The sequence below is a fragment of the Emydura macquarii genome, unplaced genomic scaffold (genome assembly GCF_026122565.2).
Source record: "Emydura macquarii macquarii isolate MOO-44397 ecotype Brisbane River unplaced genomic scaffold, CSIRO-AGI_Emac_v2 contig_2948, whole genome shotgun sequence".
In the NCBI taxonomy this organism is placed as follows: domain Eukaryota; kingdom Metazoa; phylum Chordata; order Testudines; family Chelidae; genus Emydura; species Emydura macquarii.
Genome location: NW_027133085.1, coordinates 2,038,898 through 2,065,839, shown reverse-complemented (window position 1 = coordinate 2,065,839; position 26,942 = coordinate 2,038,898). Strand labels below are relative to the sequence as shown.

The 26,942-nt window shown below is 40.1% G+C and overlaps 1 protein-coding gene across 1 annotated transcript in view; it reads left to right on the top strand.

The window, feature by feature from the left end:
• Nucleotides 1-20,486, top strand: part of AHRR (aryl hydrocarbon receptor repressor) — a 101,628-nt gene extending 81,142 nt beyond the window's left edge. Inside the window, exons 6-10 of the mRNA XM_067569844.1 lie at nt 2,361-2,494; nt 7,142-7,341; nt 9,641-9,750; nt 11,249-11,387; nt 19,367-20,486. Coding sequence (XP_067425945.1) covers nt 2,361-2,494; nt 7,142-7,341; nt 9,641-9,750; nt 11,249-11,387; nt 19,367-20,486 — 1,703 coding nt within the window. The remainder of the gene's footprint in view (nt 1-2,360; nt 2,495-7,141; nt 7,342-9,640; nt 9,751-11,248; nt 11,388-19,366) is intronic.
• Nucleotides 20,487-26,942: the final 6,456 nt, after the last annotated feature.

Below are 26,942 nucleotides of genomic sequence, written 5' to 3'. Positions count from 1 at the left end.
ATCCATATAAATGGTTAATTCTACTAAGCTCTTGTCTTTAACTAACATATCAATATTTCTCTCAGTCACAAAAATGTAGTGTGCAGAGGATTTCTGAATATTATTACTACAGTAGTATCACTTTGTGCTGTTATGCCATTTGCTTTCTCACGCTAAGCTGCTTGGATAAAAGACTTCTGAAGAATAAGCAGGTGCTGCAGTCCATTTTCCTTGATTCGATCCTATACCAGGATGGTGTTAGGGCACCCTCTGCTGCTTAGAGGTGCTCTCCTTCAGAGGAGATATAAAACAGAAATCATGACTACTTCTAATCATTAAAGTTCCCTTTCTGTAAGAATACAACAAGGATGTGAACTCCAGTAACTGAGCAATACTCCATCTCTGGTGACTACATTCTGTCACGCTAAATTTCCCCTGCAATTTTATCTGGATAAATTACTATTCATTCCTATGCAAAATTACTGTGTAGTGTTGCTGTGCAGTTTAGGGCTGCTGAATAATTACCATATTTCATCTCACAGGTGTCTTCATTGTCGAGGTAAAACAATCCCCCAGTACAGTGTAAAAGTCAGTTTAAACACTACATTGTGGGATTCTTTGGTATAAAAGTATCCACTACTACTACTACTACCACCACTATTTATAATTTGCACTTGTACGATGGTATTAAGCCTTTCATTAAAGGATTTCAAAGGACTTTATAAATGGGCATTCCTGTGTGGGAGGGAGGTAAGTATTTTATACCCATTTTGCAGATGGACAAACTAAGGTATGTAGAGGTTGTGAATTGGCTACAGTAGTAGTAGTAATAATAATAATATTCCCAGTAAAACTTTAATATAAAGTTGAGGTTGAAATAATACAGCCCTTTAAAAACAACATCTGTTAACAATAATATTTGATTAATGAGAAATGCTAGAAAATCTGAAATTTTTCAGTTAAGGTTTCAACTCTAGCCTTAGCTCAGACAGACCACACCTGCCCACCTTCTAGCTACAGACCAGAGAACTGTCTTAGCACATGAGCATAAAGTCTGTCAAGTTTGTTTATTTTATTTATTTTTGTGCAGCTAAAAAAATGAAAACAGTTTTTGACAAGTGAAAAAATGCTCTTTGTTCCTCAAGACCTAAACTTTCAGTGGAACTGAGTACTTTGAACTCCAGTTTAAAGTCAGTAGGAATGGTGAATGCTCATCTCCTTTGAAAAATCAGTCACCTCAAATGGAGCACATGAAAATTGGAGACACCCAAAACATTTCTGAAAATTTTGGCCCCACTTTCTCTGTTCTCTTTTCTAAACAATTGGGGTGATACTACTTACAGTAACTACCTCACAGAGTTACTCATTGGAAAGAACCAATTTTGTCCACTCCCTGGAGCCTGTCATAATTTGGGTAAAATGTATGAAGTCCTTCAGACCTTTTGCAAACTTAAAGTACACCAGACCCATGGCAAAATGTGTTTACATCACTGAAGGCTGATGGAGCATTAATAGGTTTTCCAGATGAACAGGAAGAAACTTGCAAGCAACACCAGTGAAGCAGGAGTCCATGGCTGGCTTTTAAACTCCAAGAATCTGTGCATGGTTTGTAATTTTGACAGCAGCCCATGTGAGACTTATGGTTTCCACAGGAGATCTTGCCATCTTTTGGGAACTTTGTAAATTGTGTCTCTCCTTTATGTAGCATGGAAGAAATAAATACCTCTCAATGGAACAAAATGCATGAGACATTTAACAAACTGTACAAACATTGTGCAGACATTAATTGAATTTGAACAACATTGTTTGGAAATTAGTAGTGATGAACACCTTGAAATCTTGTTCTCGACATGTACTGTAGAGAATTTCATTGAGTCTCAGAGTTCACACTTCTAGTGAAGTATTTGTGTTTTTTTCTGAGAAATGCATACTGCCAAAACTATGCACTGGTGCCCATGACTAGTGCATGCTTTACTAAAGACGTGAGGAGGCACCATCTGATCTTTGGCTGACTGGTGCCTGTTAACTGTGTCAATAAGTATTTTCTCCTATATTCTTCCTTTTTTGTCTCTTTTCTTTGAAAAGTTAGGCAAACCAAAAGGAAAAACCTCTTCTATGTTAATGTAAGATTAATTTTGCTTAGTTAAAAATCACAAAAAGTCAGAAAATATGAATGTTTAAATTCCCCCAGGCAAATTAACTGAATCTTATTGCACAGTTGTTGCTTTATGATGTACAACTAACAGATTTTAATATTCATGACTGAAAATTCCCTACAAAATATTCATTTTAGCAATTTCTTTAACTGTGTGTTCATATATGTACACAAAATTTTCATTCTGAGTTCATATAATCTGACACATTACCCATATTGTTTGTAGAAGAAGAATATATTCTCAGTAAATTGTTAAAGGCACAAGAGTGTGACAGCATGGCAACGGATTATTCCCCGTTTTTAACTCGGAGTTTCATCTGTCGAGTCCGCTGCCTGTTGGACAGTACGTCTGGTTTCCTTGTAAGTATAATTTTTATAAAGCTGTGGCCGAGTAACACAAATGTAAAGGACCTCTTAAAGATATTTGAACATGAATGTATGAATTGTTTGCCCTGATATGGAGATACAGTTTTAGGATGGCTTATTTTTGACAGGTTTTTTTCATTAGTTGAATGTTTTTAACTTAAGATTTTGCATAATTGGAACTGTCCCAAATGATTATCTCTATTAGTACAGTCCCAGATAGCACTGCTGTCGTTAAGGATCTATCAGTATTAACCTTACAACTCCTATTTTAAGGCACTGTAAACACTCAATTATAAAGTGTGAAATTTTTGTCACTGTTCCAGTATGCAGCTGACTAGAACTTTACATAAGAAAAGAACACAAGTAAGCATCAGGCATCCTTAAGGATGCTTGATTTGTAATACTTTGGGAAACCCATCGTGTATTTCCATGAATACTGCTACTTGAATAATACTTTTCTATATTTATATTCAGTTTAAAAGTCCTTATCTCATATGTCCTCTCTTCCTCCATCCCACAAAAGTAAACATCATGACCAATGTCTCCACCTAGTAGAAATTTAAAGAGGCAAAAAATGACCATCCTGCTCAGTCTTGTTGTACATCAGCCTAGAAGCCTCCATTTTCTCCTTTCATCTCCTAAACAAAGAGGAAGCTAAAATGAAAGACGAGGATTAAAATGATTAGCTAATAAGAACTCTGTGGAGAAAATGCTGTGATCCAAGATTTCCCAGGACAGTGGGCTCAAATTTCTGGGAAGGTGGCGAGAGTAACTCTGTTTTGCAGCACCCCCTTACAAAAGGGCCTTTGGTCTGAACCATAACAGGAAAATCCCTCCCAGGAGAAGGACTCCCAAACACAAGTGATTTCCCTGCTCAGGACACTGAGCCAGAGCAGAGTTTGAGCCCCCATCTTCTTATGAGGCCTGTAATTCCCAGCATCTTATTCCAAATATGCAGGCCCGCTAATGGAGGGAAAAAAGGGGGCAAGGTAGGCAATTGCACAGGCGCCCACTGATTTAAAAGGGCCTCGGCGGATGGGAGGGTGGATACGTATCCTGCTCTCCTCCCCTTCCCCCGAGGCTGCTGCCGCTGCACTCTTTGCCCCTCCCCTGAGCCAAGCATATTTATTACGTGTCGTGCAGGTTCCCGGGTGGCTAAGGAGGTGGTATTTGCTACTCAGCTTCCCAGGTTCATCAGACATCTCCCTGGGGAGTCCAAGGGCCCCAGGGAAGCTGATAGCAGATACCGCCTCCTCAGCTGCCCGGGAACCTGCATGGCAAATAATAAATAAGTAAAAACGTCCGGTGGAAGCCCACTCGGACCTCAGCCATCCCTTTCTGGGGGGCCATTAACTGTTCTGCCCTGGGACCCAGAAAGGCTGGCGGTGGGCCTGCAAATATGGGAGTAAATGTTTTTTTCTTTAGCCTGGTGATGTTCAGAGCTAATGCACAGAAGTATGTTTTAATTCATTATTAGATAGACAGGCTCTTTGCTGACTATTAGGTGAATGTTTCCATCTAATGCCCTCTAGAAATCTCTTCCTCGGGTTCCTTACTTGGCTTTAAGATAGTCATACATTCAGCTTTTTTCAACAAGAGCAATGTGACTCCATTTATCACAGCCCTTGAACCAGGTGACCTCTGATCTAGAGTCAGCTGAGAAGAGGTGGGTAAAGTCTGAGGGCCTGTGTATTGACATTGAAGGGGAAGGGAGACCTTCTTTCTATGCACTATCCTGGCTGCTGAAGTAAGCAATCCCTACTCCAAGATACAACCTCAGCTCCAAAACTCAGTCCAGAATATACACAGTTGTGAGGACTGACGGAGTTTTCAGATGTTCTTATTTTATCTTAATATTTTGTAATTTTTTTTCTGCCACAACAAAAGTAGTAATGTGTTTGTGGGTCTGTTGCCAGAGGTTTGGTTTCATTTGTTGTATGCTAAACAAAGAACTTTGGGAAAGAAGCATTTATTAAGTACATGCACAAGGTAAATAAAGAAAAATCAAGTGATAATATTTAAAATTCAAAGGATCAATTAATTTTTAGATTGTATGGTCTTTGGGGAAGAGACAGTCATTTATTGTATGTTTGCAGAGTGCTTGGTACAATGGGGTCAACCTGGCCAAGTGTTAAATGATAATAATAAATATTCTCCTTCTCTCATTTTTGATAGAGCCTTTTAAAGGGAAAACCCCATATTTGAAAGTCTCAAATAACTTTGTTGAAGAGAAGAGAGAGTCACTTGTAGGTTATAGATTCCAGTTATAGCTTCCAATTGTGTTCAACATCTTCATTAATGACGTGGAGGATGGAGTAGATTGCACCCTCAGCAAGTTTGCAGATGACACTAAGCTGGGGGGAGTGGTAGATACGCTGGAGGACAGGAAGAGGATACAGAGTGACCTAGGCAAATTGGAGGATTGGGCCATAAGAAATCTGATGAGGTTCAACAGGGACAAGTGCAGAATCCTGCACTTAGGATGGAAGAATCCCATGCACAGCTACAGACTGGGGACTGACAGGCTAGGCAGCAGTTCAGCAGAAAAGGACCTGGGGGTTACAATGGACAAGAAGCTGGATATGAGTCAACAGTGTGCCCTTATTGCCAAGAAGGCTAATGACATATTAGGCTGCATTAGTAGGAGCATTGCCAGCAGATAGAGGGAAGTGATTATTCCCCTCTATTCAGCACTGGTGAGGTCTCATTTGCAGTACTGTGTCCAGTTTTGGGCCCCCCACTACAGAAAGGATGTGGACAAATTGGAAAGAGTTCAGCAGAGGGCAACAAAAATGATTAGGAGGCTGGAGCACATGACTTATGAGGAGAGGCTGAGGGAATTAGACTTGTTTAGCCTGCAGAAGAGAAGAATAAGGGGAGATTTGATAGCAGCTTTCAACTACCTGAAAGGGGGTTCCAGGGAGGATGGAGCTAGGCTGTTTTCAGTGGTAGCAGATGTCAGAACTAGGAGCAATGGGTTCAAGTTGCAGTGGGGGAGTTCTAGGTTGGATATTAGGAAAAACGTTTTCACTGGGAGGGTGGTGAAGCACTGGAATAGATTATCTATTATCTGGAGGTGATGGAATCTCCATCCTTAGAGGTTTTTAAGGTGTGGCTTGGGATGATTTAGTTGGGGTTGGTCCTTCTTTGAGCAGGGGGTTGGACTAGATGACCTCCTGAGGTCTCTTCCAACCCTAATATTCTATGATTCCACAGACTGTTGTTAAACTCCAGTTCTGTTTCTTCTCAAGGTAAAACAAGACACACAAAAAGAAAAGGAGAAAAAAATAACAAGAGATAAGAAATATAGTTTCTGTCTTGAATGCTTGTGGTTCACTTTCTTCAAGGCCATGTTCATAGTATATGACCCAGTTAGCTACTTCTGGGTCCAGGAATTACTCTTTTAGCTCTGAAAAACATTTGTCTGGAATGCTCATATTTTCCTCAGGCTCTTCTGTGGTAGGCAAACTTCTACTGAGATCAGGCAGCTTGTAACAGCTGTTAGCTGTAAGCAACTTGATAGGCTAAGCATTGCAAGGTTAGATTTGTCCTGTTGGCTGAAATTGCCCTGTCAGAAAATAAAAAGAGAGATAAGTGGGATAGATGAGGGGGTGAAAGTTGTTGCACCAGGGAATAATAGTAGAAAGCTTAGGTTCCCATCTCAGGAGTTTCTCATGAACTTTGGAGACAACCATATCATGTGCTCCCTCCTGGTTACATTGGTAGCACTGTCAGGCCATTGGCAGTAGCTAGCAGAGCAATGAGATGAATGCCTCCCTGTGCATTGCACTGGTCCGTGACCAAGTCATCTGAGAAAAAGGGATGGAACTGCAATATGTGCCCCAGTCTAGTGAAGAAGCCCAGAGATACGGTGGTCTGCCCCTCAAGACTTTCTTCTCAAGTCTCAGCAGCAACGTTGATCTCTGCTTAGCACCCTGCTCTAGGACAGAACTGTGCAGAAGGAGCTAGTCCCAGACTGAAGCCACCAACCTCCCTCCACCCCTGACATCTGATTGTGGGTACAGTAGAGGCTTCAGACATGGATTGAAGGTCCCCTCCCTGCCTCATACCCAGTTTCCTGACACTTTGAGCCTACTTCCCAGTTACGCCTCCCCTCCCATCTGCCCCTCTGCACGGTCCCTGATTTTGCCCCAGCCACGTACCTCCCAGATAATGCACACAATTATTTCATAAGGGGATGGGGGAGAGAGGAAGGAAACTCAGGAATCTTCATCCTGGAGAGATCAGAACATGGAAAAAAACAGTTCCAGCTCCAGACTGACGCATACAGGAAACAGTTACTTACGCCATCAGAAGTGCTAGACTTGGCTAATGGAGCATGATACAGAACTTCTACTCCAGCAATGGGAGGAAAAAAGGCCAGTTAAAAAGTCTCCATTCTGATCAGTACTATATCCCCATGCCATGTTTCAGAAGATGATTTTCAGGATGGGCACGCTTTAAACAAAGTGAAAATAATGAAATACATACTGAGGGTTTATCTGCATGTGTTAGAACTGATAGAAAATGAGTAGGTTCAATATTATTTGAACATCAATGATCTATACAGCATATTAGCATTTTAAGTGTTTTATACATTGAATGCTTATGATAATTGTATTATGCTTGTTTACATACCAGACAATGCAGTTTCAAGGTAAACTGAAGTTTCTCTTTGGACAAAAGAAGAAGTCCTCTTCAGGAACAATATTACCACCTCAGTTGTCCTTATTCTGCATAGTGGCACCACTTCTGCTCCCTTCTGTGACAGAGCTGAAGATGAAAAGTCTGCTTATGAAACCAAAACACAAAGATGACGATGCAGCCACAGTAGATACAAAGTATTTTCAAATGAACTTTTTAGTATTTATCATTACTTAATGGGGATTTATATTAATTAACCATGTAAAAAACACAGCTTATTCTAAATATCTCTCTGTTTAAAAACTCTCAGAGTCTTAATAACATGCTTCAGCTTCTTCAGATATTTTTGTTCTTTCCATGCTATTATTCAAAATATAGCTACATAATAAATAGCTGGGTTAGATATAAAAGTGGCAAATAAAATATATATCCATTCATTTAGAGAGAGTTCTCAATTTGCCACAACTTGTAGCATGGCTACCAATGGTCCCATGGGCAAATCCCAGTAGCAAGCTGAGGAAGGGGAAAAATTTAAACACTACATGGGCATGTATGTGCATCTGGATGCATGTGAGAGAGAAGCAGACCTGATCTACACTGTAATATGTTACCATACTTGTGTATGAACACCCTTGACAACAACTGTTCTAGCTGATCTGGGACTGAACATGATGCAGCAGTCAGTGTAGATCAGGACAAAGTATGTCCGGTATTGTTTGCTCCTTTGTAAATTTCTTGCCTCTTTTGTGATTAAATCTGAGATTTAATGCTTAGATTGTGCTCTGTAACTTGCACTGAATAGTACCATATACCATGAGCAGTTCCAGTGGTGACAGACTACTTGTGGAATATGGTACTATTCAATGTGCACAAGATTATCAGAATCTGGCTCTTAGCATTATATTTGTGTGTGCTATATGTGTACTATATAACTGTATGGTCTGTCTAAGCAAGCTAACAATTTCATGTCATTTTGACAAGACAGTGGAATTGTTGAAAAGTTGAAGGAGATAGAGATATGAAATAATTGGTCTCTAGGTCAATGGTTGGAATATAGCCCCTGTCAGTGGTGGTCAGAAGTCACTACCACTTGCCAGCTTTTCAGTGGCCTATGTAAAATGAGAACAACCCACTTCGTCAGATTGTAGTTGCAGCCCACGAAAGCTTATGCCCACAGAAATTTGTTAGTCTTTAAGTTGTTACAGGACTCTCGTTGTTTTTGCTGTATACAGACTAACACGACTACCCCTCTGGAACTTTTCACTATGTAAAATGAGTTGGTGATCTCAGGCCAATTGCTATTAGAGAAGTATTTATAGCATAGGCATTATTGGCAGTCTGAGCAAAGGCAAGGACATAACAAGTACGGAGAATAAACTATCCTTTCACCTCTAAGGTCCCTCCAGTCCAGGGTTGAGGCACATTGGCATGGCAATGTGAGGAAGCTCACACAGCCAATGTCCATGCTAACAAAAAAGAAAGGTAGGGTATGTTTTCATGCACAGTTAACCTGGGAGACTGGGACCTGAGTTAGCCTAGTTTGGGTCCGAGCAGCCCCGCAGCAAAGCCTTACCCATATTACTGAGTCTTCGCTATTTCTGCACTCACTTTGTGTGCTTGGGGCATATTCCGTGGTTCTTTGTGATGAAACACTCTAGAATTCTTTCCCAGTCAATTGTATCGCCTGCAGTAGAATTCATCTGTCCTTCAAGGGGAATTGTGGGAAGACACTGGAGGACTATCAGCATTCAAGTGTCTTTTGCCTGTGTCTTCACTGCAAAATGGGCAGATTTCCTATCAATGTAAAGAAGAGCCTGGCTCTTACCTATACCCCCAGCCAGGTGAAGTAGGCTTAACACATCTCCAAACTTATGTTAAAGGTTTTTCTGTGTGAATGTGGGGAGGTTGGCTAAAACCCAGGTAACAGCCCAAGTTAACTGTGCAATAAAGATATAATCTTAAAATCCAGTGTAGTCAGTTTGGCACATTTCACAAGCTCTAAAATGCATTTAAAAATAAAGACTGTGACTGATTATAAATCTAAATTAAGTGATTATTCTTACTACATGTTGAAGCCCATTTGATAAATAATTTATTGATAAATAAAGCCCACAGATAGATAAATGCTAACACTCAGATATACCTTGGTGGTGGTATCAGAATCTACATGGAATAGAACTGAATGTACAAAATATTACTATGTGTTTTAATCCAATCTAAATGCTATTATTACAGAAAATAAATACTGAGCAGAATATTCTTCATAATAATTTTTCTTTATAATATGTATAGTATTCTAGTCCCACACTAGTTTAGGAATTCACATGATCCAGCAATCATTGGCAAATATTTAACTTTAATTATCACATTCAAACCATAATTACTTAGTAAATGTTTGCTAGTTTGAAAGTCATGTTTTACAAAGTTATGAGTGTTTGCCCTTAACTGTACTGTCATTCACTGACCAAATGTTTTCACTTTGTCTGTCCTCTGCAGTTCAAAAGCTATTTCAGGTCTATGTGAAACAGAATTACAAGGAAGAACCAGTTACCGTGAAGGTGCAGCTTTCACTAATGTATTACAAAGTGCTGAAAACCAGATCAAAGGTATCGGACTGTAATAATTCTGCATTCCCAACAGCTTATGTGGAGACAGTCTTGCTGTTTCCCCCCACCATTTAAGTTTTCTATCTTTTAGTTCCAATTTCCCATTCTTCCTATTGGCTGCTATTGTGATGTAGATTAATCAAATATAAGTACATTGTGAAACTGCCCTCCTCAAGAGATAGTATTGACACCATAGCCTAGCCATTCACTAGCTGTGTGTTGCCAGTTCTCAAAATTTTATCACAAGACTTGTGATAGTAAGTGTGTGATCTTAAAGCTCCAGCACCCAGATTCATATGAGTACATGTGTAGTAGGCTATCCCTCTCTAGTGCTCCTTGGGGAAAGGGTGAGCTTTGCCCCTGCCTCAGCTGCTGGGGCACAGCCCTCCAGCTGTGCTATCTAAGGTGTCAGCCCACTTGTGAGGGGAAGGTTAAAGTAAAGGTCAGTATGCTTCCGCCCCCATGAAAGGCTTTTGGGAAGCTGAAGAGAAAAATATCAGCCCTTCTCCTTCCTGAGGAGGGCTGGTCCGCCAAGGTGCTCAAGTCAGGAACCCCTGCTTCCAGAGCCTGGGGAGCTCTGGGATGCAGTCCTCCTGTTACAGAGTGCCACCCAGGCTGCACTAAGCAGGGAGTCTCCCTTTTAAGGACCCACCCCTCTCCGGGCTCGACATTCCTTACAGGTAGCTGGGTTGAGGCTGATTGTGCCCAGAGGAGCAATTTAACCCTCTCTAGAAATGCAACGTGGAAAACCTTAGCATTCATTAAAAACAAAGGCAAGGTTTTCATGGTTGAATCAAAAAGCTTGAAAAGGTAATGTGAGTGTAACCTAAAGGCTCAAAACCAGGCAGCAAATAAAAAGCAATGAAATGTATTGGTTTTTTTATCTGATTTTTTTTGGGGGGTGGGGCGTAACCTGACTCATGATTTCTGAATGCTTGGGGCTTATAATACTGTGAGAATCTATGATCTGCTGTAGCTGTCTTTTACAAATTGGCAGGGTGTTTGGTGTAAAATGTAAGAATTTAGAAATCCTCTTTGTTGCCTTTTGATAGTTATTTCTCCTCAAGCCTTCCCCTTCTCTGTCTTCCATATACAGATAACTCCGTTAACCTTTTTGTCACACAGACTTGAAACCTTGAAGTCATACTTGCTTTAATACAAGTTCTCTATTACAGCCACCTGCACTGTCTAGTTTCTCTCAAATCTCTTATTATTAGACAGGCAAAAACTGTACTAAACGGATGATACTGAAAAATCTCACTGATTACATTTTAAGTGTTTGCAAATGGAACATGTAATCTTTTTTCCATTGTGCATTCTTGTCTGCAATTTGCTTTGTTAATTTTAGCCATGACCCATTTTGACTTGCACTACTCTGTATAACAGGATGATCCAGGGATACCATGCATACTTGCGAGTGTCCAGTAATTTATTAGGTTTTATAAAACTAATATTAAAATTGTTTGCACTAGAATATATTTTCTCTTAATTTTTATAGCAAACAATGGAGAAAATGGCATTTCTCTATTCAAAGTACTAACAAATGAAGATCACTGGGTCTGGGTACAAGCTAATACTCAAGTTCTGTACAGAACTGGCTGTTCAGAATATGTCATTGCCTCACAGCAAGCTCTAAAGTAAGTATATTTACATTTTCTATAGTTCTGAAAGATAAAGACACTATTCACCAAAAGTAGGACTTTCAGAAGCACTTAAGTGTCTTATGAGCACACACCCCACTGAAAACCAATGAGACTTGTGCTCCTAAATCACATAGGTGGCATTTTCAAGTTCACTAAATTCACTAGAGACCTCACTTTGCAGGTATAGTTTATGTGGGAAGCACTCAGGTACTACTGTAACAGGCACTAGTGCAAAACCACAAGATGGATGACTATTGACTTCACAAGCACTTTCAGTGGGGCCTTACTCAACACAATATCTGTATTCTTTAAAGAGGCAGGTCCTAGAGGGGCACAGATCCTATCTCCACAGTAGGCTGGATCATTTGACAGCAAGAGAGCCTCTCATGGAAGTCAAAATAAACCCTTAAACAAATCATCCCTATAGTAGACTAATAGACAGCTGATGGGGAGGAAAGTTCATGCAAATATACTTTCAACCACTCAACTTTCACAACTCCCAATTATTAATACCTTCAATCCTCCCATTTATGGCTTAGAAACAGAGCGTCAATCCAGCTCCGGACTACAATAATTCTCTTTTGTGGCCACAGATTTTGGGGTGATACTGGCCTTCTGAACTATGGGGAACACATTAAAAACAAGAAAAACTACCATGTAGGCTCTTCTCAGCAACCACCAGAGTGTGTTGCAGGAAGCCTTTGCTATCCTGTTATTGCTGACCCCTTGATTACCAGAGTCCTCTGATTTTTTAATATTTGGGAACTATGGTCATTTCTTGCTCTTTATGGCTCATATTTGAATGAGGTTGTCAGAGGCAGAGATTACCCTTTATCTCACCATTTAAACATTTTCTGGGATGGTGTAAATAGGGAAGCTTGTGTTGTGTAAATGGTGTAGGTTCCATAGGGGGTAGAATCTGGGCCCATTTTAGGAACCCATTTCTTATTATCATCAATGTAAGACTCCCCATTTCCATGTTCTCACTGTGCCCACAGAATTGTACGCAGAGGGACCGGACCCTCTCTGTGTGGATCTCTCCTCTTCTCCACAAAAGAGGCTTGGCCATATTTCTGGCACTGTCCTTTTTACACACACACACACACACACACACACACACACACACACACACACACACACACACACACACACACACACACACACACACACACACACACACACACACACACACACACACACACCCCACCCCCCCATGGAACCTTATAGAGGCCTCTCTGAAGTCTGTGCTAAGGAAGGAGGTAGAGAGTGGGTGGAATGGGTGCAGGGCCAGGAGATGCATATAAAACCCCCTCTGGCCCTGTGAAAACTATATTGGGACTGCATTGTTGCCCTTTATGACCTGCACAGCTAGTCTAAGTTTGGGACCCTGGAGATATTCCAGTTGAAAGTAGAAATAGGTGGACTTTGATGTTTTGTTTGATGCAATCTTGTTTATTTACAAGAAATGTACAAAGCTCTGTTGCTCCGAACGTAGGAGGAACAAAGAACAAATGGAGCAATTTCTTAGCTGACAGCCCTAAGCCTCTTTAGCTAACATACCCAAAATCTCTCTCTCTAGCTTTTTCTGGGGTCACCTTGTGCTCACTGGCTTATGCTTGGCTTTGTTGCTTTTTGCGTCTATCCCTCTTTCTGTTCTTGTCAATCTTCAGTTTCTGTGTGTTCTTCCTTCCCACAGGAGCACACACACAGACAAAGCAATACTCAGAAAAAAGTCCCTCTGCCCACATAATCCAAAACTTCTGGTGATCTCTCTTACGCCTAGTATCATGGGGCATGGCTCCTCTCCTGCCATCTCTCCACAGAAACTGCACAAACGCCAGTGGTTGTGCCTTCACCGTATTCTTTTATTTTAAGTTCCCTCCCCACTTTTCACAACAATCCTCGCACAACACTCTATTTACAAAGTTAACCTTACTTTTGGCCCTCCCACCAGGGCCTGAGGGGAACAGAGGTCTCCCTACCCTGAGCGGCTAGGCTCAACTAGCCCTGTTCCTCCCTCTTCCTGCTCTGTACCTCCTTCCTGTGCCTCTTCTTATCAGCCCTGGGCTGATGGGATAATTGGCTCAGCCAGCCAGCCTTGGTTGACTAATTACCTATCAGCTTTCCCCAGTGGAGGTAATTCGCACCTAAGTGATCAGAGTGCAGGCTCACCTGTTTGCACCCTGCACTCTGTCACACTTTGTTTTAGGAGTGGCCTCTTAGGTTTCCCACAACTATCTTAAGTGCAGGGCACATTCACACATCTATTTCAGCGAGCTTATAAATCAAGCCATAACAAGGTTTAACCCAGCTCATAATATCGCCCCCAATCTCAGCTTCCCCCATCATCAAGATGAAGTAGGGTTACCACCTTTGAAATGCAAAAAACCCAATACCGCCTCCACAAGGCAAGCCAGCCACAACCCCAATCCCTAACCGCAAAGCAATTCCACAGTCCCCCTCCTTCAACAGCCACTTATAGTATCTAGAGAGAGAAAACATATACATAAGATTGATAATATCATTGATAACCAATGAGCATTTATTAGCACATTTTGCCAGTCAGTCTTTGTAGTCTTTCATTTAGCCATTTGTCATTGAATATGCAGTTTCTGATGCAAACTTTTTTTTTCAGGGATGTACTAGGATCATTCACACCATCACCCTGATATTTCATTACTTAATATGCCTTGTATGTCTCCTCACTCTCACATGACTCAAACTCTCTCTCACACACATGTGCAGTGTGATTGCGTGTTGGTGGGGTGCTGTATTTTCAACAGTTTTGATCTGCTTTCTCTTAAACTGTGGAAGTGGAAACACTGCAGCATCTTTAGCTGGATGCAGAAACTTTTAACATTAGATATCCCACTGTGTTGTGATAACAATGCAAATCTTTAGACCCACGTAATAAAACCCTGGCAGATTAAATTATTTTTCTGGCAACTGGCAGTCCAGATGCTTTTACTAGACATTGCAACAGTCTATCTTGGCCTGCCTTAAATTTATAACAATCCGTCTTTTTTGTGGCCAATTTTGTCACCATACCTGCCCTTAAGTGAACTCTTTCCTTTAATTTTTGCATTATTGCCGATTCTTGTTTTACAAACCAAATTAATCAGTTTTTTAAGTCGTTCAATAAGGTCATGAACAAGATTAGATTCCCCTCTTTTATCTTACATATTAGACACAGAGCTGTACTTACAGGGCTCATGTCAATCAGCTTCCATCTTCCTCTCTAGAGCCTGCTGCTATTTCTGGTTCACTGCTGCAATTAAAGATTCAAATTCCATTCCACAGCCTCTCAGAGTGTCTTTGACCTCCGTTTGCTGATCTGCAAATCTGAGTCAAGCTGTGCATCTATAAACTTCTTCTTCACCAGTTTATCCTGGAAAACCTCATTGGTTTCTGGGTACATCAAGAACACAAGCCTCCACAGGTCTTTTGCTAGTTCAGGTGGGGATTCTTCTTTTCTTCTCTTTCTTGCTCTTAGTGTGACCCTGCCAACTCAGATTCATGGCTAGTTCCAGACCACATATCAAGGGTTTGTAGTAGCAGGTCTGGATAACTCAGTTTCTTTTTTCTGAAGGTAAGATCTGCAGCACCATCAGAGCTGGCTGCTAGAAACCCACCTTTTTGTCCCTCCTCCCAGTCATTAATTTGAGCTATAATGTTGAATTGAACCAAATAAGCCACCTAGAGTTTTCCCCTCAAAGATAGTGAGCTTTTGCATTATCTGAGCTGGGACGCCTCCCCCCTCCTCCCGCCTCTCCCCTTTGGTCCCTATGTGTTACAAATAGAGTAGAAAACATCTAGTCTTACCCAATTTTTCTGGCTGGCCCAATTCCTCACCCATGTGACTTCTTTCCACTGTGGTCCGTGACCCTTTTTATTCCTTCTGAGAGCTGAATTTTTAATTCCATAAATACTTGCTCTAGCTCATCTGAGTTAGCAAATTCCAAATTAACTAAAGCTTGCTTGGTCTTCACTGTTTCATGGGAAAACTGCTGGTTTATGTCAGTCAGATTGCAGGTCACCTCACCAATCCATTTTACCATCCCAGACTGGGAAGACCAGCTGCAAAACTCCCAATCTTTGTAGTTGTTGTTCCAACAGAGATTTCACCTCTGCCTCCAAGTCATCTCCAAGCTCTTCCTGGTAAACCTCCAGATGCTGCTTTAATGCCTTTTGTGAAGCTCCCAGCTCCTGTTTCAGATCTTGTTTTAAATACTTTTAGTCCTGTTATAATTCCTGCTGACCTTATTTAATTTGTGCAAACACCTCCATTATTTGTTCTATCTTGGTTCAGGAGGAATAGCAGTTCACAATCTCACTCCTTGGATCTCACTCCTCATGTCAGTGGTACTCCTTTTTGACCCATGCAGCTAGTCAAAGTTTAAGGCCCTGGAGATGTTCCAGCTGGAAGTACAACTAGATGGAGTCTGGTGTTTTCTTTTATGCTATCTTGTTTATTTACAAAGAATGTGCAGAGTCCTGCTTCTCCAAATGCAGGAGGCACCAAGAACAAAAGGAGCATTTCTTAGCTTACAGCCCCTAGCCTCTTTAGCCAATAGATACAAAAACTCTCTAGCTTTCTTCAGGGTCACACTGTGCTCCTCATTGGTCGGCTTTGTTGTTTTTTGCTTCTGCCACTCTCTGTGCTCTTGTCTGTCCTCAGTTTCTGTGTGTTATCCCTTCCCATGTGACATGTATGCGTGTGCACACACAAAAAACAATACTCAGCGAAAAGCCCCTCTGCTTACACAATCCAAAACTCCTGGGTGGGCTCAATTAGGCCTCCTTTTGGGTGTGGCCCCCTTAACTGTCCCACAACATTCACACATCCATTTCAATGAGGTTTTAATACAACCTGTAACAAGGTTTAACCCCGCTCATAACAGTATTATCTGTATCTTTCCTGACTTTGGGTATCCCTGGGCTGTGGAAACGAGAAGAGGAAGTAGGCCTCTATACAGATAGCTCTTGTCTCCTGTTTATGCCCCAGAAGTATTTCTAGAGATCTTTCACCTTTAGGGGGTGGTTCCCATAATCTTACTTATGATGGAAGAAACCCCATCTCCCCCCGCAGGGAATCCTTCTCCCATAATCTCCTGTCATCTGTTACTCCAGTTCAGGGAATGAATTGAACCATTAAAAAGCAGACCCAAGGTGACTTCTCTTCTTATTCAAATCTCTATTTTTGTATTTGTTTTCTGTGTAATCTAAGAACCTCTTTGATTCATGTTTGGCTGCCTTTGTTACCCAGTGGATAGTTAAATACCTCCCTTGAGTATGGTAATTGTGTGGCATGAGAGTTGGCCAATGAAGTTCCATTCCTACTCTCCTCTAGTTAGACCTGGTAGGCTGTAGCAGATGCCCACTGTTGTTTTTGTATTTTGTTCATTGTTGCTTGCATCCTTGCCCCACACTCTGCCTTGTCAAATTGCTAGAAATATAAATTCTTTTGTCATAAAATGGCCTCCTTTCCCCCATTCTCCTCCTATTTATATACAAATACTTTAGTATAATGCTTTTCTTCATGTTTTATTTCAGAACAGTCCCATCTTCTGCTTTACTTTTTACTTTGGATGTGTGATGGGGTTCCCAGGGTGCAACCTGGGCTGTGGGATCGCTGAGTCATCCAAACGCACCAACCTGGGCTACCTCTGACTCTGTGATGCTGATGTCAAACTACAAACCTCTGATAGGCACTGCACTTACACAGATATCCACAGGCAGGGACACACTCAACTGAGTTACATGAATGATTTCCCAGTCACTCATGAACCATCAATAGAGAGGCTCCAGCCAATCTTCCCCAACTCCCCAGCCTTGCACCCCAGAACTGTACCATCTTGCACTGATCAGAAGCCTGGCCAGTGTAAACTCATTACTTAGTTTGCCACTCTGACAAAAGAATAGTAAGTGTGCAACAGCCCTTGTTAACCTGTGCTGAGATTTCCCAAGCACTTCAACCAAAACATATTGTTTTAGGTAAAATATAAAACCGCTTTATTAATGACAGACAATTAGATTTTAAGTAATTATAAGTGGTAGGCATAAAGGTCAGAGATAGTTATCTCAAGAAAATAAAAGGTAAATGCACATTCCAAATCCTAAACTTTTAGTCTAAGCAAGAACTGAATCAAACAATGTCTCACCCTGACAGATGGTACAAACAGGCTACAGTTCCTCAATACATAGGCTGGGATTACCTTCCAGCCTGGGACCACCCTTCCCCAGATCAAAGTCTTTGTCTTCCAGATGTTCTTTCAGGTGTGAGGAGAGAGAGAGAGGGGCCAAGTGATTTTGTTTCTGTCTCTTTAAGTCTTCTCCTAGCTGCTAGAAAGATCTTTGGGGGTCAGACAGCCCCCATTGGTCAGGCAGTCTCCATTCCCTTTGTGTTTCCTCTGGAAAGTATCTGGGATGGCCATTGGGAGAGTGGATTCCCTTTAACAGGCCATCAGCACATGCCTAGCTGGTCCTTTATTGTAATTGAAAGGTTGGCTGCAGGCGTCTCCCAACCTCACAACACATTTCAGTAATACTTACTGCAAAACTTCATAACTTCACATACAATGATAGCACATACAATCCACCAGGATATTAATGTTCAGCAGATCGAGACTTTTAAAACGATACCTTACAAGGCATACTTTGTACAAAATATATCATAATCATATCACAGTGGTGAATATGAGGTTTCTAGGATGCTACTTTGAAGTGCAAAGTGTCACAGGATGTTAGATTTCCCCCCCTGAATTTTCACTGAATTCTAAAAGCTGCTATTGCTTCAGCATATTTGTCGAGTTTGTCTTTCTTTCTGAGATGTTATTTCTGCAAGAAAGTAACATGTTAGTTGTGTTTTAAAAATTTTAAATTTGTATAATATTTAGCAGGAATTTAGTATTATAAGGACAAAAATAATGACAACTTCTCCTCCCTCCTTAATCTATGTTTGTTGTAATATGACAATTTCCACATTATAAAAGCATGGACTCCCCCTACTGGGGATTCTTATACTTACATGCTGAGCCCATTCTTTCTCAAACAAAAAATTACAAGCATTGAGCTAAGTAATTAAATTCTGAAACCCTCATCAGTTCTCTCTCTCTTTCATTTTGAGTTTCTAATTCCCCCAAACCAGTTTGGCTCTGTATATTAAATAACTTGGATTCAGTGTCTCAGATCCTTCCTCCCTGATTAATCTAAGTCCCAACAGTTACTATACCTATTATCCAAAAGCTAAGGCCAAATTTTTCATAAATGATCACTAATTTTGTGTGCTTCAGGTGTAACTAATGAGAACTAAGGGACCACAGAGTTTCATAAAATCAGGCACAAGATATCTCAAGTTGGACACATGCAAATGGAGAAACCCAAATTAGTGAATGCTTGTGAATAATTATCTGGACACTTCTTCTGAGCTTTTCTCATCTCATGCAACAAACTGTTCTGAAAAAACCCATGTCTGTAGTTCTCACTCAAACCACTTAAATCAAAAAGATCTTGATGCTTCCTAACTATGCAGTACTATTTCATTCAAACTACTGTTAATTCTCTTTTATTCCACACTATTGAAACCATTTTTCTGCCCAGAGCATTATACAGGTGGATATTTTAAATAAAAAAGATAGTAAAAGTACAACTTGTTACTATTTTACTTAAGGTAATGATGAAATGTACACCAAAAGTGGAATGGAATTAAACGTGCATACAGTAGTTTAAATGAGATGGCTTTGCTCTGTGTGTATGTATAGAATAAATATGGAATACATTATAAGGTTATGTTGGTATGGATATGTGATTCCTGAATTACTCATGAGAGATGCGTTATCCAAATCATCCCTAACAAATATGAATGAAACCTCTATCATAGCACTCCGTTGTGTGTTCTATTTGGCTCACACACATTACAGAAAAAATATTTTAGAAACAGTTGGCTGACAGTCTTTTTATACTTTTATTGAAAGGGAAGAAGATGTGCACCTGAAGATACCAAACAACATCACGAGTTTGAAAGGACCTAGGGAAACACTCAACTATAGCTGTGCCATTGAAGCTTTGGGACAGATGAAACATTTTAACTGGACAACTGTAAAAAATGAACGGGATAGCATAAAAGTGAAGTTTGAACCTAATACAAACGACAAGTGTTTCATGCAAGAGGAATCTCTCAATCCTAACACATTACTTTTAGGTGTCCAAAACAGCTGCAACACAAACAGTATTTGGTCTTTAAAAAATTCATCAAGTTCTTGTTCTGTAAATCAACACATGAATACATGTCCAAGCAGAAAAGCTGGACCGTTCTATAATAGAAATCAAAGTCTTTTAAATTTTGCATCAACCTGTCCTTCCCACTGCAGTAGTACAGAAAATTGCCAGTCTTATTCAGGCTTACAGCAATTTACAGTGGAGAACTACACTACAGATCCTGGGAAATTACAACATCCACTGATCTACCCAGAAACTCTATATGACACAGTATTTCCTCTAGATATGCCCATTAAAACTGAATATGATTCTGATTCTGAAAACGTAGCTGATAGCTACATGATGTCACAAAGTCGAGTCTGGCTGGATGAGAATGGTACGGTGAAAAAGCAGCTGATTGGCTACCCTAATATGGTGCACCTTAAAACAGAATTGGACCTCAGCGAGCAACTGTCCCCTTGTCAAAAACCAAAGCATTGTGTTTACACACCGCAAAATTGGCAATGCATTGTAACAAATCATACCAACAATATGAATCTAAACAGACCGTGTAAAGGGTTACGTAACAAAGAGATGACACAGGTTTGCCCCCAAAACTCTGCATGTTTGGAAAGCATCCATGACTTTCAACGTACAGATTTCTACAATCAGATCTATAGCCCCAGTTCGATAGAAGAGAAAGAGCAGAATAACCAGATTTTTAAGATGCAATGTGAGTTTAAAAATCCCTGTTTGGTTCACACAATCAAGCGGGAACCCTTGGATTCTCCACCACTGTCTGATAATGGCCAGGATGGAATACAGATGATCTTCCCTGAAAATGTATTACCAGGTCCTATGCCTCATAAAACAAGTGAATGTACATTTTTACAATAGATTTTGTAGCATCTGGAATATTTATTATACTAAAAAACAAGAAGAAGTTGTAGATTATCTTCCTGTTGGACTACATGAATATCTACAGTTAAAATCCAAAGGGAAAAGATTTAAAAATGCTTTACTCTCTTTAGTGATTCTTGGAAACGGAGTGAAGTAAAACCACAAATATCATGGCAAAGTGCTAATTCAGACCTAATATAGGTGTACCAGTTTCATTTTTTTCATGCTTCTCCTCTTGTCTGTTGTATATCTCACTGTGTTTATAAGGTATATCTTCCTCTTGCCTTTGGTCTATTGTTCATGGCATGATGTGGGTGAAATCCTGGCCCCACTGAAGTCAATGGCAAACCTCCCATTGACTTCACTGAGACCAGCATTTCACGCTGTTAATCTAAAATCTATATTTTTATTTTTAATTTCTCCAGTAAAAGGGCTCAGCTATTGCCTTATCCCCACATTATTTTAATCCCCTTCAGGCAAGGTATTCTCAAATACAATTGCTTAATTTAAAGGAAAACCATTATAGTGGTCAATCTATTTAGCCTCATAAGAAGACGGTTAAGGGGTGACCTGATTACAGTCTGAGTACCTACAAATATTTAAGAAAGGGCTCTTCAGTCTAACAGACAAAAGTAGAACATGATTCACTGGCTGGAAGTCAAAGGTAGACAAATTCAGACTGGAATTAAGGCATATATTTTTAACAGCGAGAGTAATTGACCATTGGAGCAACTTTCAAAAGGTTGTGATAGATTCTCCATCACTATTTTAAATCCAGATTGGTGGTTTTTCTAAAAGATATGTCTAGGAATTATTTTGGGGTAGTTCTATGGCCTGTGTCATACAGGAGATCAGACTAGATGATCATAATGATCCCTTCTGGTCTTGCGAATCTGTGAACTCAATATCCAGTCACTTTCAAAAAATGAGCCACAGTTAGTTTCAGCTCCTATACCTCTTCATTAGTTACCCTGCCAATGTTTATGTTTTACCAATCATACTTTCCTATATTAAAAATATTAATCTCTCCCCTGTTGCTGCTTGAAAGAGCCACATAAAAAACAGAAAAAATTGCCTAATTGTGCAATTATACAGCGGAGATAGTGACACACAAAGTGTTGTTAAATTCATACACTTAAAAAAATTATGTTACTTGTAATATTAACAGGAAAAAAATCAGACAAATGTTTATAATTTTATGATGTCCCTTTAATTGGTCACTGTACTGTTCCCTGACTTCATGACTAGTTCTAATGCCAGTTTTCAGGTGATTATAGTTACCTCTGCACTGCAATAAAATACTCGTTAACCCAGGTAGGCTGACCTTGGGTTCATGGGAATGGGGTTCCAGGCTACAAAAGTGCAGTGTAGATGTTCGGGCTCAGGTTGGAGCAGGGGCTCTGAGACCCTGAAAAAGAGGTGTGTCTCTGAGCCTAGGCTATAGCCCAAGACCAAACATCTACACTGCAATTTTTAGTCCTGCAGCCGAAGTCATGCAAATCTGAGTCTGTTGCCCCAGGCTCTGAGATTTAGTGCTGTGGGGTTTGTATTGCAATGTAGACATACCTTAAGTCACTTAGGTGCTTTTGTAAATTTTGCCCTAGGTTTCTTTCAAAGTCAGGTTGCTGAGTTAATTTAATTGTACTGAAAACAATACAATACAATCTACAACTTCTATTTTGTTTTTATTGTTTGCCTCCTGCACTAACTATTGTTTTTAAATTGCACTATTTCAACTTTAAATCACTTTCCCATATATAAAAGGCACATTATGTAGAAAATACTTAGATGTATTTGTGATTTTTATAAAGCTTAGAGTAAACATTTTCTTCTTCAAAGTGTTACAACTAATTAGAATGTTTTCATTTCAGTAACTGCTAGTCAGTAATGGCGAGCGACATTGTCATCATTTAACAATCTGCCCTGAGTAAGGGGCGGCATGTCGTTGCACGACTCCAGAAGTACAGCAGGGACATTATCATGAGTCAGCCTCTTGGATGCTGCCCTCTGCCCCACCACGTTCCCTCATCTGCTATACAGGTAGCCCACACAGGGAAGTAAGAGGCACCTTGTGCCCCCTTATTCCCCTTTACTGGCACAGACAGTGAGTGACAATCTTGCCCTCATACTCTACTCTTACAATAACTATAATACTATTTTGGGACTAATTCAGAGATGAGTCTAAAGTTGGTCTCAGTGTTCACATTTCCTAAATTTAGGAGGCAATCCAGCAACTTGTTCTGCACAGACAAACCTCTGCACCTATGTGGAGCCCCACTGAAGTTACTGGGGTTCTGTGCGGCCTCTACAATCTGCCCACATGGAACAAGTTCCAGGAGTGGGACAATAGGCTTCTTTAGATTAACTTACAATACTTAGACTCTCTCCCATTTACCAACAGGTAACTCATACCCTGCCTAACACACCAACTCTGAATTTGACCCACTGGACCAGATTCTTCATTGCCTTGCACCTTGGATAGTCATTTAAATCTGTGCAAATTGGGCACGAGTTTTACCAGATCAAAATGGTAGCATTTTACACTTCTTTACTTACATGGAAATGACTACAGAAGGTCATGCAAGGTAGCTGAGGTAATATCTTCTATGGGACCAACTTCTGTTGGTGAGAGAGACAAGCTTTCAAGCCACACACAGCTCTTCTTCTCTATGTAGCTCAAAAGCTTGTGTGTCTGACCAACAGAAATTGGTCCAGTTAAAGATGTTACCTCTCCCATCTTGTCTTTCTAATATCCTGGGACCAACACAGCTACAACTACACTGCATGCAGAAGGTGCAAGGCAGTATACAATCAAGCCCACTGAAATGAGTGTAAGGGAATCTAAAATGGTGTATATTCACATGCTGAGTGGCCAGGAGGCAGAAGTGTAGCAAGAAAAACAACTCACAGAAGGGTGTATGAATGTGTAAATTAAAGTAAATTAACATCTTCTGGCTCCTAGTGTGTAAATTACACCAGTTTAGACTCCTTTGTGGTCTGAGGGAATCTGAGTCTAAATTACTCCTTTACATTAACTTACACCTTGTTACGCATCACCTTTGAATTTGCTTCACTGTGTTTGCTACTGAGCTATTATCAGATATCTCACATGCAGAAACAGATTATGGTATTTATCAATGGAATTATTTCCAATGTAATTCTTCACACACATACAACAATCTTAATAAATGGGTCTATGGAGAGCCTTTTATCCTATCCATGGACAGGGAGGAGTAAACATTATAGCTAGTACACCAAGATCATCTTGTAAGCCATTGGTGTAAAGTACAATTTGCAAATAGTAAATGTTAACAGAAACAAAATAACTAATTAAGAATCATTCACAGTAGAGGTATTTTTGCATTTGATGTACAGACATCACTCCTGCCATAATTGATGGGAGTTATTCATTCATCAGGCACAGAATAGCCCATAGAGGGTGGCTTCTGGCATTGTTGCAATACTGGACTGTCACTGCTTTTATAACAGGAATGTTTTGGAAGATTAAAATTTCAAGGATCCTGTGAAAGTTTGATTGTTAAACAATGTGAAAGGCAGAACACTCATAGTTTTCCCATTATTAAATAGTGCTTTGGACATAACAGTTTTAAACTGTGCAGCTTTCTTCCATTGGTCATGGATGGTTTACTTCAGAAGTTATCTTAAAAGAAGTATTATTTCTGGCAATGTTTGCATTGCTGTTGCTTAGATCAGTGGTTTTCGACCTTTTTTCATTTGTGATGCCTAAAAAATTTCTAACGGAGCTATGGACACCTTTGGAAATTCAACATATGGTCCACAGACCTCTTATCATAGAAGTCTTAGACTGAAAACAGACTGAACAGAATTCAACTATAAACGTTGCATGTGCTTGGCATGGTATTTGACGCAGTGTAAGAAGGGGTGCTAAACTGTGGGCTTTTATGGTAATGAGAGCACTTCTACGTTTTGACCTGTAAGTGGGGGTATTCACATCCTTTTGATTGGTCAGAAAAATGGAATGCTTTTTCCGGGATCTGAAACTATTTTTATAGTCACCTTTTGTGGCCCCCTTAGACATAGTCTGCAGACCCCCAAGGGTCTGCGGACCAAAGATTGAAAACCACTAGCTTAGAGCACTAGGGTGGCTAAGGTGTTTGCATTTAGTAGAGTTTTATCTTTGATCTTGGAGTTCTCCATTAATGAGTTTGTATTGAGTTGATATTCCCGTAGCCACTGCTCTAACTTCTGTGTTGGAGAGGCTCCTTTTGTGTTTATTTTGAAGTCGGTCATAAAAGCTGCTTATTATATATGAAGTATCTAGATAAATATTTTGTTGACATGAACTCAAAGTACTAAGTTCAGGATAAAGGGAGTTCTCCTCCTCACCTCACTGTTTACTTGATATTTTCTGTTTTTATCTTTACCTAGTGATTGCTCCTAAACTTTGTCACCCAGAACCTGTCCAGAGGAGCTAACAGCAAAGGACATACCTACTCAATCTCATTTTTAAGTTAGCTGAGTCTGGAGACATACTGAGCTCGAAGGCTCTGGAGATGTCTCCCTTAGAGGGCATGTTTCTTAATCCTCAACCTGGGTATATCTTAATATTATTAAAGCTCCTGATTAAGGCCTTATCTTTACTAGGGATTTGCCCCAGTTTCAGCCGTCTGTGGCCAGCCACCAGGATAAGTGCAGTAATGCAAATGCCTAATGGAGACAGGTAAACCTCTATAAACCATTATTTATACCAGTGCAACTACCCTGGTTTCAAGTAGGGGTAAACTCTACCAATGAAAAACATGACTCTGCCTGTCTACACTAGGGGTTTGCACTGCTGCAGTTACTCCAATAGTTGAAATTGAGGCAGATCCCCAGTGTAGACAAGACCATAGATAAAGTCCTTTCACTTTAGAGTCTCTGGACACCAAAACAGAAACTCATTTTGAAAATTTGGAACAAAAGTAGGACTGTGCTGCTAGTAAACTCATTTTTATAGATCAGTTTGGGGATTTGAGTATTCAAATGCCACAATGGAAAGATCAGACCCAATTTCTTATAGAAAAGACTGACTCCTTGGAACCTATTTTAAACATGGTAATGAAATGCATGTCTCTCCACTCTACATACAGATCATTAGGCTACAATGTTAGAAATTGAAACCTAAGTGTCTGAAACTTATGCACCTGTAAATAAAATGTTGAGAAGGGCTGAGCCCTGAAATGTTGAGATTTAAAGGATCTGTCTGATCTTCTCTCAGATCCTTAGCACTGACATCACTAAAGTGGAAGGCATCAATCAGAAGGCAAAAAATATGCCATTGGGTGAAATGCACCCTGAGCATGACTTAAGTCCTCCTTAATCCATATGTTGAAGCCATAGCAGATCTTTAGTAGTAAACAGGCCTTGTGCTGGTCCTCTACTCAGGGCCAAATTTCATCCACTATAGGTCTCTCTTCTGAAAGGGCCTCACAATGGATTTTATAACCACTAAATTGAAACAACTTCAGATTATTACTTTTCAAGGCTTGTGACTACATCAATTCTCTTTTGTGAGGAAAAGCTAAACCTCACTCAAAGTATGTAAATTTTTAAAAATGGAGAACAAAGCTATTATTTCTATTATTTCAGTCCTTTGCCCTCCTTAAAATTCAAATTGGAAAAATTCTCTTTTCTGATTACAATGAGGCAAAAAGACTGAGGCAGAGTTTGTAGAGAATATCTAATTGGAAACAGTGGAGTTTTTTCTCTCTCTCCAAGGACTTGCAAGGTCAGATGTGTGGAGACGGAAGCAGACTTCAGTAACTTGCACATTAGGAGACAGAAGTAGAGACTTTTGCCACTGGTCAAGCTGAGGCCATAGACACAAAGTTTTCCTTTACTTGAAGTAGACTCAAGGCCAAGAGCACCCACCAGGTCAACACGTTCCTGGTCAGTGCCACTATATTGTGAATATATTTTTAAACATGGCGTGATTGTATACACCGAATACATATAATCAGCATTGTAAATACTTTTTCCTATGATATTGTCATTAAATTTCTGTAAAATAAAAAATAAACAAAATGTACTGTCTTTTCTTTTTTGTTCTTCATTCTTTCCCTTTTCTTGCTACATTTTTTTTTGGTCCATCTCATCCTCAGTGTTTCCAGGGACTGCATTTTCTCCCACACTAATCTTCTGAAGTTTTAGACTTTTCAGATTTTTGTTCATTTTTTTCCCCTCTAACATTTTTGTTCTCTCCAGACTTCTTAAAATGTGCTTCTGCTTTTCTACTATTTATTTCACCTGGAGTTGCCTCTCTTTTATACACATCTAATGTTACTTAGTGTACCTTTTGTTGTAAACCTACACTGGTTTATTTCTGTCTTTTCCCCTCACTCTTCCTGTCTCTCTCTCTCTGCGTCCACCTTCCCTATTTCTGTTCCCAATCTCTCTCCCATTCTTTGCTATTCACCCCCGCCACCTCTCTGT